General features: G+C 40.2%; 2 protein-coding genes across 2 annotated transcripts; both read right to left on the reverse strand.

The window, feature by feature from the left end:
* Positions 1–2,146: 2,146 nt before the first annotated feature.
* On the reverse strand, positions 2,147–3,724 carry LOC140244035 (zinc finger protein 711-like). The gene is made up of 2 exons (XM_072323686.1): positions 3,343–3,724; positions 2,147–3,045 (listed from the first exon to the last, which is right to left on the reverse strand). Exons 1-2 carry the CDS (start codon positions 3,722–3,724, stop codon positions 2,147–2,149), a joined length of 1,281 nt encoding a protein of 426 aa, XP_072179787.1.
* A 460-nt stretch (positions 3,725–4,184) lies between these two features.
* Positions 4,185–10,990, reverse strand: LOC140244036 (uncharacterized). Its single transcript, XM_072323687.1, has 3 exons — positions 10,801–10,990; positions 5,186–5,932; positions 4,185–4,201 (listed from the first exon to the last, which is right to left on the reverse strand). Exons 1-3 carry the CDS (start codon positions 10,988–10,990, stop codon positions 4,185–4,187), a joined length of 954 nt encoding a protein of 317 aa, XP_072179788.1.
* Between the last annotated feature and the right edge of the window lie 2,790 nt (positions 10,991–13,780).

The following is a 13,780-nucleotide window of genomic DNA, read 5'->3' on the forward strand; positions in this document are numbered from 1 at the left end:
GTTTTGAAATGAAATATATGTATTCCATATCTTAATTTGTTTGTGTGTAAATGTATCTTTGGTAAATTTGTGAGTATACGCAACTGTAACTGAGTGTGTTTTTTTTTACAATGTGTGATGTACGCTTTACATGTATTTCTGTATTGTCCTTTGTCTTTGCCTTGTGCCTCCTGTTCAATCCAGGAGACAACCTAGGCCTTTCATGTTACATTGTTTATTGATATAATAAAGAATGCTGAACAACATACGATACCGTATATGCCACGCGTACAACCATAGACAGCTACACATGTTGCCTATACTATGCTGCAAGTACAAGTTATAGTCACCATAGATTATAAAATTCTTTGTGCAGGATTGCTGGCAAAAAGCATATAGAAATGGCTACATTTTATAGCAAAACCTTCTAGCAGACTATACATGTACCTGTACGGAATTCTCCATGCACGACGTTCACCTCAGCTGAACAAAAAAACATTTTCATGTCAGAATATCAAAGTGTTGATTTTATTAGGCAGATTCTTTGACATAATAATTACATACGTACATGTAATGAATACTGTTCAAACATCAAATTCAAATAGAGTCTTCATAAATGGGTCAGAGTTATTGATTTCATAATCAATCATAAACTCTCACTAGATATAACAACGCTGTCATTATACATGTACACTAGGAAAATTAAATTGATCTGCCACAGCCACAGTACTTTAATGTGGAAATATAAATTGTGTAGTCATGAGTTTTGCAGGCTTAACTGGACAGAAGCCTCATACATTGTATGCCACCACTGGCAAGCTAGAGATTATGTCTGGGCAAATGAACAGCTGTTTTGTGCTGATGGTAGGCTAAACTCCTTTGTTTTCTCATGTGATCATCAAACCGGCAACAGTGGACCCATGATTTGTGGTAGATGTTGCAGGTGTACCACACATGTGGAGGCAGCCATGTTCGGGATTGTACACAGACATGTGGCGACTGAGGGACCCACTTTGTGCGAAGCACTTTGAACAAACTTCGCAGCGGAATGGCTTCTCCCCTGTGTGCACCCTAATATGGTGAATCATATTTTTCTTTAATATTAATTTCCCACACACTTTGCACAAATCTCTTTTTACAAAAGAGTGCTTGGATCCCTCCCACTCCGGCTCACTCTGGTGTTCATGTGATTTCATCCTCTTCTTTGACACATCAAGAGAGGTTGTCCTCACTGTCTCACTAAACGAATCTGGGTTAGCCGTATCATATGTGTGCTTGGGACCATGCAGAGACATGTTCATAATTCATGAGAAGCACTTTGAACAAACTTTACAGCGGAATGGCTTTTTCCCCATGTGCACTCTCATGTGGACCTTCATACGGTGCTCAGATATGGATTTCCCACAAACTTTGCACTGCTGTTGTTTGCATCTCTTCAATTGGGACTTGCTTTGGTTTTCATATGAATTCATCTGCTTTCTTAACACATCAAGAGAGGTTGAGCTCATAGTCTCACTTAAAGGGGATGGCTGGTAACTGATCAGTGGGAATCAGTGGGAATGCTGGGAGAGGATTGTTCCAATTCTTGTGGGATTCATTTGAGAGTACATTATATATCTATTGCTCTGTTAAAATTATTTGCTTCAGAATGGTCTTATATTCGAGTAATGTACAGTTTAATGTCCCGTCCATGTACAAGCATGCTAACCTGGAAACATTAAACTGCACATTACTTGAATATGAGACCATTCTGAAGCAGATACTTTTCACACAACAATAGAATATATAATGTACTCTTAAATGAATCCCACAAAGATGGAAACAATCATCCCCCAGCATTCCCACTGATCAGTTACTAGCCATCCCCTTTAACGTATCTGGGTTAGCATTATAATATTTATGCTTGGAACCAAGCAAGTAGATACATGTGCCATTTGAGGTTCATATTGCGTGAGAAGCACTTTGAACAAACTTTGCAACGGAATGGTTTTCCCCCATGTGCACCCTCGCGCCGACCTTCATATGGTGCTTAAATATGGATTTCCTGCACATTTTGCACTGCTCTCTTACAATGAAATCCTTTGATTTCTTCGACTGGGGCTTGCTTTTACAAGTGTCCATGTGATTTCATCCTTTTCTGTGGCACATTAAAAGAGGTTACATGTGCTCATGTTGGTGTCTCACTAAACCAATCCTGGTTAATGTTATCACATGTATCCTTGGGACCATGCAAAGACATGTGCCGTTTGAGGGAGTCCTTCCTTGCGAAGCACCTTGAACAAACTTTGCAGCAGAATGGCTTCTCCCCCGTGTGCACTCTCATGTGGACCCTCATATTGTACTGCAATACGGATCTCCCGCATACTTTGCACTGCTTTTGCTTGGGTTTCTTCAATTGGGGCTTGCTTTGGTCTGCATTTGAATTCATCCACTTCTTTGACTCATTAAGCAAGCTTGTGATCACAGTCTCACTTAACGAATATGGGATAGCTTTCTCATAATATTTGTGCTTGGGACCAAGCGAAGACATATGCCGTTTGAGGGACCATCTCTGTGAGAAGCACCTTGAACAAACTTTGCAGCGGAATGGCTTCTCACCCGTGTGCACTCTCATGTGGGCTTTTATATTGTGCTGAAATATGGATTTCCTGCACACTTTGCATTGCTTTTGCTTGCGCATGCCTCTCTTTGACTGGGGCTTGCTTTGGTCTTCATTTGAATTCACCCACTTCTTTGACACATTGAGAGAGCTTGTGCTCATAGTCTCACTAAACGAATCTGGGTTAGCATTATCATATTTGTGCTTGGGACCAAGCAAAGACATGTGCCGTTTGAGGGACCCACTATGTGCGAAGCACCTTGAACAGACTTCACATTGGAATGGCTTCTCCCCCGTGTGCACCCTCATGTGGACCCACATATAACGCTTTAATACAGATTTCCCACAGACTCTGCACTGCTCTCTGGTACAAAAGTGCTTAGAATCATGCAAAGACATGTGCCGTGTGAGGGAACCTTGCTGTGAGAAGCACCTTGAACAAACTTTACATTGGAATGGCTTCTCCCCTGTGTGCACCCTCATATGGTCACGCATATTGTTCTTTAATATAAAATTGTCACACACTTTGCACTGCTCTCTTAGATATGCGCGATTGTGTCCCTTTAATTGGGGCTTGCTTTGGTGTTTGTATTTCATCCTCTCTTGCGACACATCATGATGGATTGCCCTCATAGTCAAACTAAACAAATCTTGGTTACAGGTATCACATGCATGCTTGAGACCGTGTACAGACATATGTCGTTTGAGGTGCCCACTTTGTGAGAAGCACCTTGAACAAACCTTACATCGGAATGGCTTCTCACCTGTGTGCACCTTCAAGTGGTGATACATATTTTTCTTTGATGTGGATTTCCTGCACACTTTGCCCTGTTTTCTTGCAGGAATGTGCTTGGGTCCCTTTGACTTCCGCTTGCCTTGGTGTTTGTGCAATTTCAACCTCTTCTGTGACACATGATGGGGTTCCCCTAAAGTCTCACTGAAGGAATCTGGGTTGTAGGCTTCACTTGATATATGGTCGGTAAGATTTTTTTCTTGGGGGTCTGCAGCCTGTGTAAGCCTTTCTCCTCTAAGACCAAGTGCTGGGAAAACCAGCCCCTCCTTATCCTCTGCTGGTACATCTTGCATTGTCGAGGCTGATGGGGCTGCATTAGTCTTCTCACTGTCCACTGATGGTGTGTCATTCATCATCCCTGCAATTGCCAGGCACTTTGCATTATTTGCAACACGTGCAGAGTTGCAATGTTGGTCGGATCCTGCTTCATAAAGGTCTCTCTGGATCTCATTTTGATTAAGAGTGCTTGTCCGCAACACAGAATCCTCATCATCATTCAGAACAAGGTTCTTTGTTTCACCTGTTGAAATAAAGAAATGACATGAAACTACGCAGTTTGTATTGCATATCAAGCAACAATGGTCCCTCCCTAATACCATAATCAGTGTTATTACATTCATGATTTTCATCTTTTAAGAAAGAAAGATTTCTAAATACAAGAATGAATTGCATGATCTGACATATCATCAGGAAAAGGCAGTAGAACAACCAAATATTGTGTGCATCAACATTCTTTGTGCAGCATTGTGTGGAAAACCTCATACTTATTAGACCCACGTACTACAAAACCAACAAAAAGTTGTCAGACATAAATTAGTTGAGAGCAAATTCTGAAAGAGGGCAAGTCAAAGATAATTACATGTTGTATATGGGACATTTCAGAGGCCTTTGTGGCCTGAAAAATGGTGTAAATGGCGCCTGATTATACTAGACTTCATCATGGCGATTGTTATCTATGAGAAGTATACATAATCATGTAAAAAAAAAAAAAAAGAAAAATGAAAAAATTAAGTTGACAGGCATACTCTAGAAAAGAAAATATCTGCCGTAACGGACGAGACCAGAAAAAAAAATGTTTTGAAACTTTTTTTTTTTTACCCTGAAAAGTCTCTAAAATTGTTTTATTCTGCAACTTCTTTCTCAGTATTATAAAAGTCACAACACTCACGACTATCAGAGGTATACAATGTAAGTTCAAGTCTAATGTCATGAGGCAAACAGCTCCAATTACGTATTCTCATTAAAGGGGATGGCTAGTAACTGATCAGAGGGAATAAGTAGGAATGCTAGGGGATGACCGTTCCAATCCTTGTGGGATTCATTTCAGATACACTATATCTATTGTTGTGTAAAAATCATTGCTTCATGTTGGTCTCATATTCAAGTAATGTACACTTCAATGTTTCTAAGTTAGCATGACTGTACAGTGTTGGGTCATTAACGATTACCCCCAACACTGTACAGTCATGCTAATTTGGAATCATAAGATCTTGCACAGGACAGAGTAGGTACCCATGTCGTGTGCCGTATCGTATCCCAAGCACAATCAATGTAACTTATAGGTCCATCTTCATAGACATGCACATTGAGTGAATGCAGCAAGAGAATCCATCATACAGTTGGAGTTTGAGGAAAATTGAGCAATCCGTTCAGAACATACTTGTATGATTTTTTAATTTTCTGCTCAGTCACTGCAGAATGAAAAGACTAACTGCAGCTTGTGATGTCACATGTGTAGAATGATAATAAAAAAAATATATATATATATAGACAATTTTACGTATTTCCACTTTTTTTGCATGATAAAAGAACACTTGACTTGCCTCTGCCAGAAGGTAGGGGGAATGATATTAGGCATGATTCGGCATCCGCTTCTTCATTGTGGATGAGCATGTGTTTCTTGAGTCTATAAGGTGTTCCACATGACTTCCGGCAAATGAGGCAGATGGAGGGTTTTGGAAACTGCTCTAGCACACCATTCTGTCCTTCACCTTGTCTAGGAGCGTGTACATAATCATGTTTGAGAACTTGGCTCTTCCTGTGTGTTTCCAGATTCCAGCCATGTGGGAAGCACCTGGAACTGCACTCACACTTCGACATATTTCTCCAGGCAAGGGTTTCTTGCGAGTGCAGTTTCTTGTGCTTGTTAAGATTCCATTCGTTGACGCACATTTCATACTTGTAAATGGATTGCCCAAAATGTAGTTGTACTTCTTCAGGATGCACTATTCTCGCATGCTTGTTCAGGCCCAACTTTGTCCAGAAGTCTTTTGAACACCACTTGCACTGCCATATTTTTCGCCCCTCATGTAGCTGCATGTGTCTTGCAAGATTGGCAAAACGGCCTCCACAAATACGACACTCTTCACCACGGATCAAAGGCACATTCCCATGAGACCAAGAGTTGCATTCCACTGAAGTGTCTGTTCTGGCACACATACTCAGGACCTTGGCCAGTGGTCTAAGTTTCCCAGGTCCAGACTGTGTCTGACTGGATGCCTCTGATGCCAAACTTTTCTCATCATCAGCTCCACATTGGACTCTGGTGTCCAGGGCATCATCTATTTCAAAGGAGTTAATTATAGACAACAAAAGAGACAATTATAGACAACATTTGTCACAAATATCACACAAAGTGTCGCTACATGAAAAGTTTTTGAATGCGTTATCTAATTTTTTTTTCTCGTTGCGCTGTGGGTGGACTGACCTAATATCACGCACACGTTTCTTGCAAAAAAGAAAATCGAATGATTATGTTTAATAATTCAGTAGGAACATTGGCAGGCATTTCTGTGTCTTACCGTGTGATTTAGAAGAAAACACGGAAGGAACGGTTCTCTGCAAAACTGGAAATGACGTGGATAGCGTGAATTCGGTTTTCAATGTTTCGTTTGTCGCATGTTTGAAAGCGGTAATTTAGTCAAGAAAAGGAACCTCGTTATATCCGATCAAATTGCTGTTTTTCTTTATCATGATTTACCGAAATTGTCCTCATTATAACCGGAATCTCGTTATAACCGAACTCGTCATAACCGATTCGTTCTGCAATAGGTTTACACGTAAAGGAAAAACGGGACCGACGCGATCACCTCGTTATAAGCGGTTCCTCGTTATAACTGAACTCGTTATAACGGGGTTTCACTGTAATTATGTATGTATTGATAGGTAATGATTGCCTTGGAATTTAAGGGTCAAAGGTTAAAGACAAATGTTTATTAATTTACTGTTTTTTCCATATGCTTGTGGAATACCAGTATTTTCAGAAGTTTAGTGTGTATTTATATTACCTTTATTTGGGTAATGACATCAAAGGTTTAAGGTTAAAGGCTTAGTGAAAATGTATTTTATATATATATATATATGACTATGTATTTCGGAAATGGTTCAAGGTACATTCATGCAACTTAGTGAACATACCTGTACTGATTGGCAATGATTGTTTGAAATTTTAGGGTTAAAGGTGAAGGTTAAACGTAAATTTTTTCTTCTTTGTTTCTCCCATGTTTGTGCAATGCTGGAGGGTATATATTTTGAAGCTTGTTGTGTATTTATATTACTTAATGTTTTTTTTTTTTTCTCGGGGAAGGGGGCTTGAGGTCAAAGGTCAAACGTCAAGTGAAAATATTTTTTTTTTTTTGTATCTGGGAAATGGTTTAAGGAACTTTCATGGAAAGGAACTTTCATGGCACTAAGTGAGTATGTATGTATTGATGGGCAGAAATTGTTTTGGAAATATTAGGGTTAAAGGTCAAACATAAAGTGAAATGTTATAATTTCATTTTTTTCCCCTCATACCTGGAAATGGTTTAAGGTACAATAAACATTCATGGAACTTAATGAATACTTAATGTACTGATTGGCAGTGATTGTTTGAAATTTTAGGGTTAAAGATGAAGGTCAAATGTACATTTTTCCTTCTTTGTTTTTTTTTTCCATGTTTGTGCAATGCTGGGGGTATATTTTGAAGCTTGGTGTGTATTTGTATTACTGAATATTTTTTTTTTCCCGGGGGGGGGGGGGGGGGGGAGCATGAGGTCCAAGGTCAAACGTCAAGTGAAAATAATTTTTTTTATATATATCGTTGCAATTTGTTGCAAATTTTGAAAACATTCTCATTCCTTATCCCAATCACTATAAATTCTGAAACTCTGTACTCAGTTTGATAAATTTATAGTTGTTCAAATGTAAAAGTCTGAAAATCATCCGGAGGTCCCCTTTAAACGAATCTGGGTTAGCATTACTGCATGGCTCCAATCATGGGTACCAAAACTGTAACATATGGGGTCAAAAATGAAGTTCTTGAAATGAAACTGATTCTCACCTTACAATCTTCCTTACTATGTACTATATACACCCTGTATTACTCAAACACCAATATTAAGAGCTATTCCATGAGCAGTGCACATGTAATCAAATATCAAAACATCAAGTGTCTTTTGTTCATAACTCCATGTCCATTTCCTTTTTTTTTTTTTGATTCATTTATGGAAGCAGTTTCAGAAAAACTTCAGTGATATATTAGTTGATAATTGCTATGACTATCATCATATACCAGAAATTCAGGGATTTGCATCTTCACCAAAGCATAGTGATTGAATCCATTATGGACAACTTAGTTATGAAGATAAGATTTTGTGACCTGTGCTGAAGAAATTTACCAACCATCCCTGAATTGATGTCATATCCCCATCAACAACATGTCAACAAACAAAGGAAGTGGAGTGAACCAACATATAGCACAACTAAAGTTGTAATCACTCGTATTCTTTTTCACTGCAAGATTTGCTGTTGTCAAAAAAAGAAGATTTTAATAACTTTAGAACACTACTGATGGTTAGTTTAAAGAAACAGATTACTCTTATGCATCAAAACTTACAAGAAACTTGTTAAGACTAAAAAAAATAATGACTTAAAATCAAATTGATTTTACAAGATTCATTTCAAGATAAATGTTTTAATCTTATGAAGTTGCCATTTTGTTCATAACTGTTGGATGCAGGAGATAATAAACGGAAAGATGTTAACTCCGCAAATGCCATGGGTCGTCAGCAGCACACCAGGGATCACCAGTGTTTCGGCCATTTCAGTGCTGTACACCTCTCCCTGGCTGGCCGGTGCTGCGTCGGGATCCCCTTGACAGCACCCCCATGGCATTTCAAAGATAAAAAACAAACCAAAACAAAGCAAAACATCAAAATACAAGACAAAAAAAAAAGGAAAACGCTTGGCATCAATCACCTCTCCTCACTCCAGAAACACTCAAGCTCTCTACACCCCCCTATTCCCACCACCCCCCAAGCCTTCCCTACTACAGTGCACTCCCGTTATAATGAAATGCTCGGGACTGGCAGTTTTCTTTTGTTATAACGAAATTTCGTTATAACCGAACAAATACAATAGATAGCGAAAACAAGGAAACCACGTATATATATCATATTCTGCTTGCTGAATACTCATCATACACTGCAAAGCTATGTGAAATGTGATGGGATAACTGCATTACAATAATAAACGCAAGTTCCCCTCAGAAACTGTGCGTGACACAAGGAGCGAACACACAGTGGTGTGAAGCGTTCACCCATGCAGAGACGCTATAAATGCTTGTTCCGATACGTATTTTCGAAACCGAACCGAATAACCGAACAAATACGATATATAGCGAAAACAAGGAAACCACGTATATATATCATATTCTGCTTGCTGAATACTCATCATATACTGCAAAGCTATGTGAAATGTGATGGGATAACTGCATTACAATAATAAATGCAAGTTCCCCTCAGAAACTGTGCGTGACACAAGGAGCGAACACACAGTGGTGTGAAGCGTTCACCCATGCAGAGACGCTATAAATGCTTGTTCCGATACGTATTTTCGAAACCGAACCGAATAACCGAACAAATACGATATATAGCGAAAACAAGGAAACCACGTATATATATCATATTCTGCTTGCTGAATACTCATCATACACTGCAAAGCTATGTGAAATGTGATGGGATAACTGTATAGACCAGTTCGTAATTCCACTTTGCGCATGAGCAGAAAAAGGTCATTTATACCAACAGGCATTTTGGTTTATTAATTCACTGAGATAAGCATCTGTGATGTGATGATTATTCATGAGATCCTTATCTAAATAGTGCTTGACAGCATATCCACCTGACAGCAAACCTGGTATTTGGCAACATCAAAAGAAAAAGGTTGTTATTGCATTCAATACGAAACAATGAATTAGATGCCTGCTAAAGTGTCAACTGACGGACTATTCTGGTCACCTGGTCTAAACTCAAGTTCATAATTTGTTTGAACACGAATTCCATAAATTGTTATGTCGGGTAAGCTTATGCATTATACCGCTTTGAAAACGAGTGAAGTGCCTAACCAACTGAGAAAAAGGAAAGGTCATTTGTACCAAGGTGTACATGAGCTAATTACGAACTGGCTTATTACAATAATAAACGCAAGTTCCCCTCAGAAACTGTGCGTGACACAAGGAGCAAACACACAGTGGTGTGAAGCGTTCACCCATGCAGAGACGCTATAAATGCTTGTTCCGATACGTATTTTCGAAAGCAATTCGCATTTTGTTATAAAGGAGCACATTTCTTTTGTTTTTCTTTGTCTGTGGCGCTCGGAAAAGACTTCGTTATAACGGAAATTTCGCTATAACCGTGTTCATTATAAGCGAATTTTATACCATAGACTTTAAAGGGGCATTCCGGACGATTTTCATAATTTCACATCATGTAGTACATAAATCAACAGCTTCATGTATAGATTTGTAGAATTTATTGTGGTTCTTGAGCGGAGAAACAGTACTTTCAAAAACCTTAAACAAATTACACTGAACAAAGATGATTACATAGGAGCCTCACATATCTCAGAAATGTAGCAGTGTCATTCCATTACAATACCGCATGCTTGCAAGCTCACCTGTGTGTAATCTATGCATGCCTTCTTCTTTTGTGCTGCTTCCTTGAGCCACATCTCATGCATTCTTATGGTGAGGCTGCCATGTCATCATCCTTGTTCATTGCAATTTGTTATAAACTTCGAAAACATTCTTATTTTTCATCCCAATCATTATAAATCCTGAAACTCTGTACCCAGTATAACTAATTTATATATGTTCAAATGTAAAAATTTGAAAATCATCCGGAGGTCTCCTTTAATGGTGATAATTTTGGGACCAGAAGATTTACTTCGTTATAACGAAATTTCGTTATAACCGTGTTCGTTGTAACGGGAGTGCACTGTATCCATGCAGATCCTGTCTCTGCTACCCCACAAATTCTCCTGATCCACCCTTCCCCTTCCCTACTACCTATTCCCATCCTTCTGACCCACCTCCTTACCGATCGTCCAGCATATCCCCTGCACCCCACCTCCACAGTATGCACCTCTGCTCTCCACCCCCTTTTCTCACACTCCTCCCTCAACTCAGCATACCTGTCCAACTTTCTTTCCCTTGCCTCATCAATCCTTGTCTCCCAAGGCACAGTTAACTCCACCATTGCTAACCTGTGCACAGATCTAGCCACCAGCACCATGTCCGGCCGAAGGGCAGTTACTACTACCTCCTCTGGCACTGTACGGTTTCCCTCATCCACCCGCATCTCCCAATCATCCCCCGCTGCTAAGATCCCCCCCCCCCACCATCATCCCTCTGAACCTTCCTTTTCCCACTGCATCTCACCCCCTCCTTCACAAAACGGATTCCCCTCACCCTAGGAGGCCCATTCTTCTTCCTTGCCTCCACTGCCACCCTTGCCACCTCCATCTCCTTCAACACCTGTTGTGCCTTCATGTATAGACCTGTAATAGACCTCCACATGCTGACAAAATGTGCTCTAGTGAGCCCTTTGCCTTGTTGCAAACCCTGCATCCACCATCCTCCAAAATGCCCCATCTCTGAAGATTTACTGGAGACGGCAAAACATCAAAGGTGGAACTGATCATGAAACGCACAGCTCCAGAGGACATTGACCAAAGGTAATTCCATGATACCTTCCTCTGCTCCACCCCTTCCCATCATGTCCATGCTCCCTGCACTCCCTGCTGTACAGCCTTGGCAAAACGATATTCCTCCTCCTTCTCCTTAACCGCCTCCATCACCAACTCCCTCCTACCCTTTCTGCCTTGCTTGCTGTACCATCTAACACCCTGATGAAACCTGACCCCTTTCCGACCCACCTGAACCGCATCCTGCATCTCCTTCCACTTTGTCATTGCCACTGCCTCGTCCACAGCCTCCTCCGCCCTCCACTTCCTCCCTGTGCGGATCGGTGGCCTAACTCCTGCTATTGCCTGGTCCTTTGACTCCCTCATCATCATCACTAGCCTAACCTTGCCAGCTTTAAACTCCTCCACCACTGATGTCATGGGCAATTGCAACCTGCCTGATCTGCAAAAGAATGCCAGATCTGTAAGCATTCTTGGAACGCCTAACCACTTCCAGTAGTACGAGTTCATCTTCTGCTGCATCCTCGCGACCCTGGACACTGCTACCGTGTACACCTGCAGTTGCCACATGATCTGTGGTAGCAAGCCAAACTGGCGGCACCACATCTTTGCATTCCCAGGGATGAGCGTCCTGTCCACCCTCTTCAACCACTCCACCACTTTCTCATAGATCTGAACTCCTCAGTGCCTATCATTCAACTTGCCCTCATACCACCGCCCAAGGCTCTTTACCCCCTGCTCAGTGACCTGAGGGATATCTTCTCCCATATCTGAAATCTCCTTGCGACCACCTTCCCCTTCCGCACTGACACTGAGCGGCTCTTCTTGGCCTTGAACTTCATTTGTGTCCAGGCCACCAACTCCTCTAACCTATGGAGGCCATCTTTGACCTGGGTCTCGTTGCCAGACACGATTGTGAGATCATCCATGAAAGCCCTAATCGAAGGCACAACCACTGTGGCTGCCTCAGCTCACGAAGACCTCGTTTGGTGAGGAGTTTCGTTCTCTGTTATACGTCCTGTATTATTATTCGCCATAAGATTCAACAGACGACACTGGAAACATAGATATACGATTAAATCCTGTTTATCCTGGAATCCAACTTGTCATCGACCTTGAGTGGAGTGGAGTGGAGATAATAATCTGAAATAGATGTGATACAGACTCCTTTCGTATTTGTTTACCCTCATGTAACAAGGTAATAAAACTGTAATACTGAAATCTGCACGTATCAGTCTATCTCTATAAATGTTAACTTCATCATGTGTGAACGTACACCGATAATTCGAATTTAACCTTATGTTTCCATGAATAACCAAAATAAATACCAAACAATTTGTCTTATTTGTGTCACAGCATTCTAGTTTTGTTATCATAAACAGCTTATAACTAATTTAACTTCACGATACTTATTGAACATTATACAACATTATATATGCTATCAAATAACCATCTGAATGCACCCTAATCAAAGGTTATATAACTCTGACTCTCCCAACTAATTTACTGAGATATGATATAATCATCCAAACTGTTTTGACTTCCCACTGGGATTTGAATACCCACTAATGCTGGTTTATTATACATATATTTCTCTCACTTCTTAAACTAACTTCCTTCATCTGTTTGTGAGATAATGTGTTCATTTGTATATCATATAATATCATTATATCACCTGTAAATACAGAATGTTACACCTTTCATCACATTATGTTTGTCACTCTCAATTACTAATAACCTGACTACACAGAGTGCATGTAACTATAATTACTCTCTCACATGCCACAAAAGATGAGTAACCTCTATGTACTATTATTTGTTACTAATATATTACAAGCATGAAAATGACTGAGGATATTGAATATCACCTGTTTATCCCAGTGTTATTCCATTCTAAAATCTGTGATTATAAACAATACTGAATCATGTGCATGATAATCACTGACTTCTATACTCATTACTAGTTTGAACACTACAATTAACACAGCAGCAGCACTCACCTAATCTCGCCATTCACCACTCATATGCATGCACTACTCATACACAAACAAAGACAAGCACTCATGGGAGCATATACAGTTTTGTACATCCACCTGAATCACAACTCCTTTGCCTAGCAATATCTTACATAGTTTGCATCATCGAACTAACTTTCTTACAACATAGAAAGCACACATGGAGTATACAGTGACTACAAAGTGCATGTAATGTGTAGCAATAAAGGCATGAAATGTCAGTTCTTACCGAATTCGGGCTTTAAAACAGAGATCATCAAGTGAATGCTGTATAGAACTTTCTTATACGGTTTCCTCTGCTGCAATGCCTTTCTCTATACAGAAGTGCACAGAAAAGGGGATCCTCCCCAGTATACCAACCACCTTCACCGAGTTAAAACAAGGGGGTTATTATGGAATGTTTACATTAGCTGGGGAAGGAGGGCTTTA

This window comes from Diadema setosum, chromosome 20, assembly GCF_964275005.1.
Source record: "Diadema setosum chromosome 20, eeDiaSeto1, whole genome shotgun sequence".
NCBI lineage: Eukaryota > Metazoa > Echinodermata > Echinoidea > Diadematoida > Diadematidae > Diadema > Diadema setosum.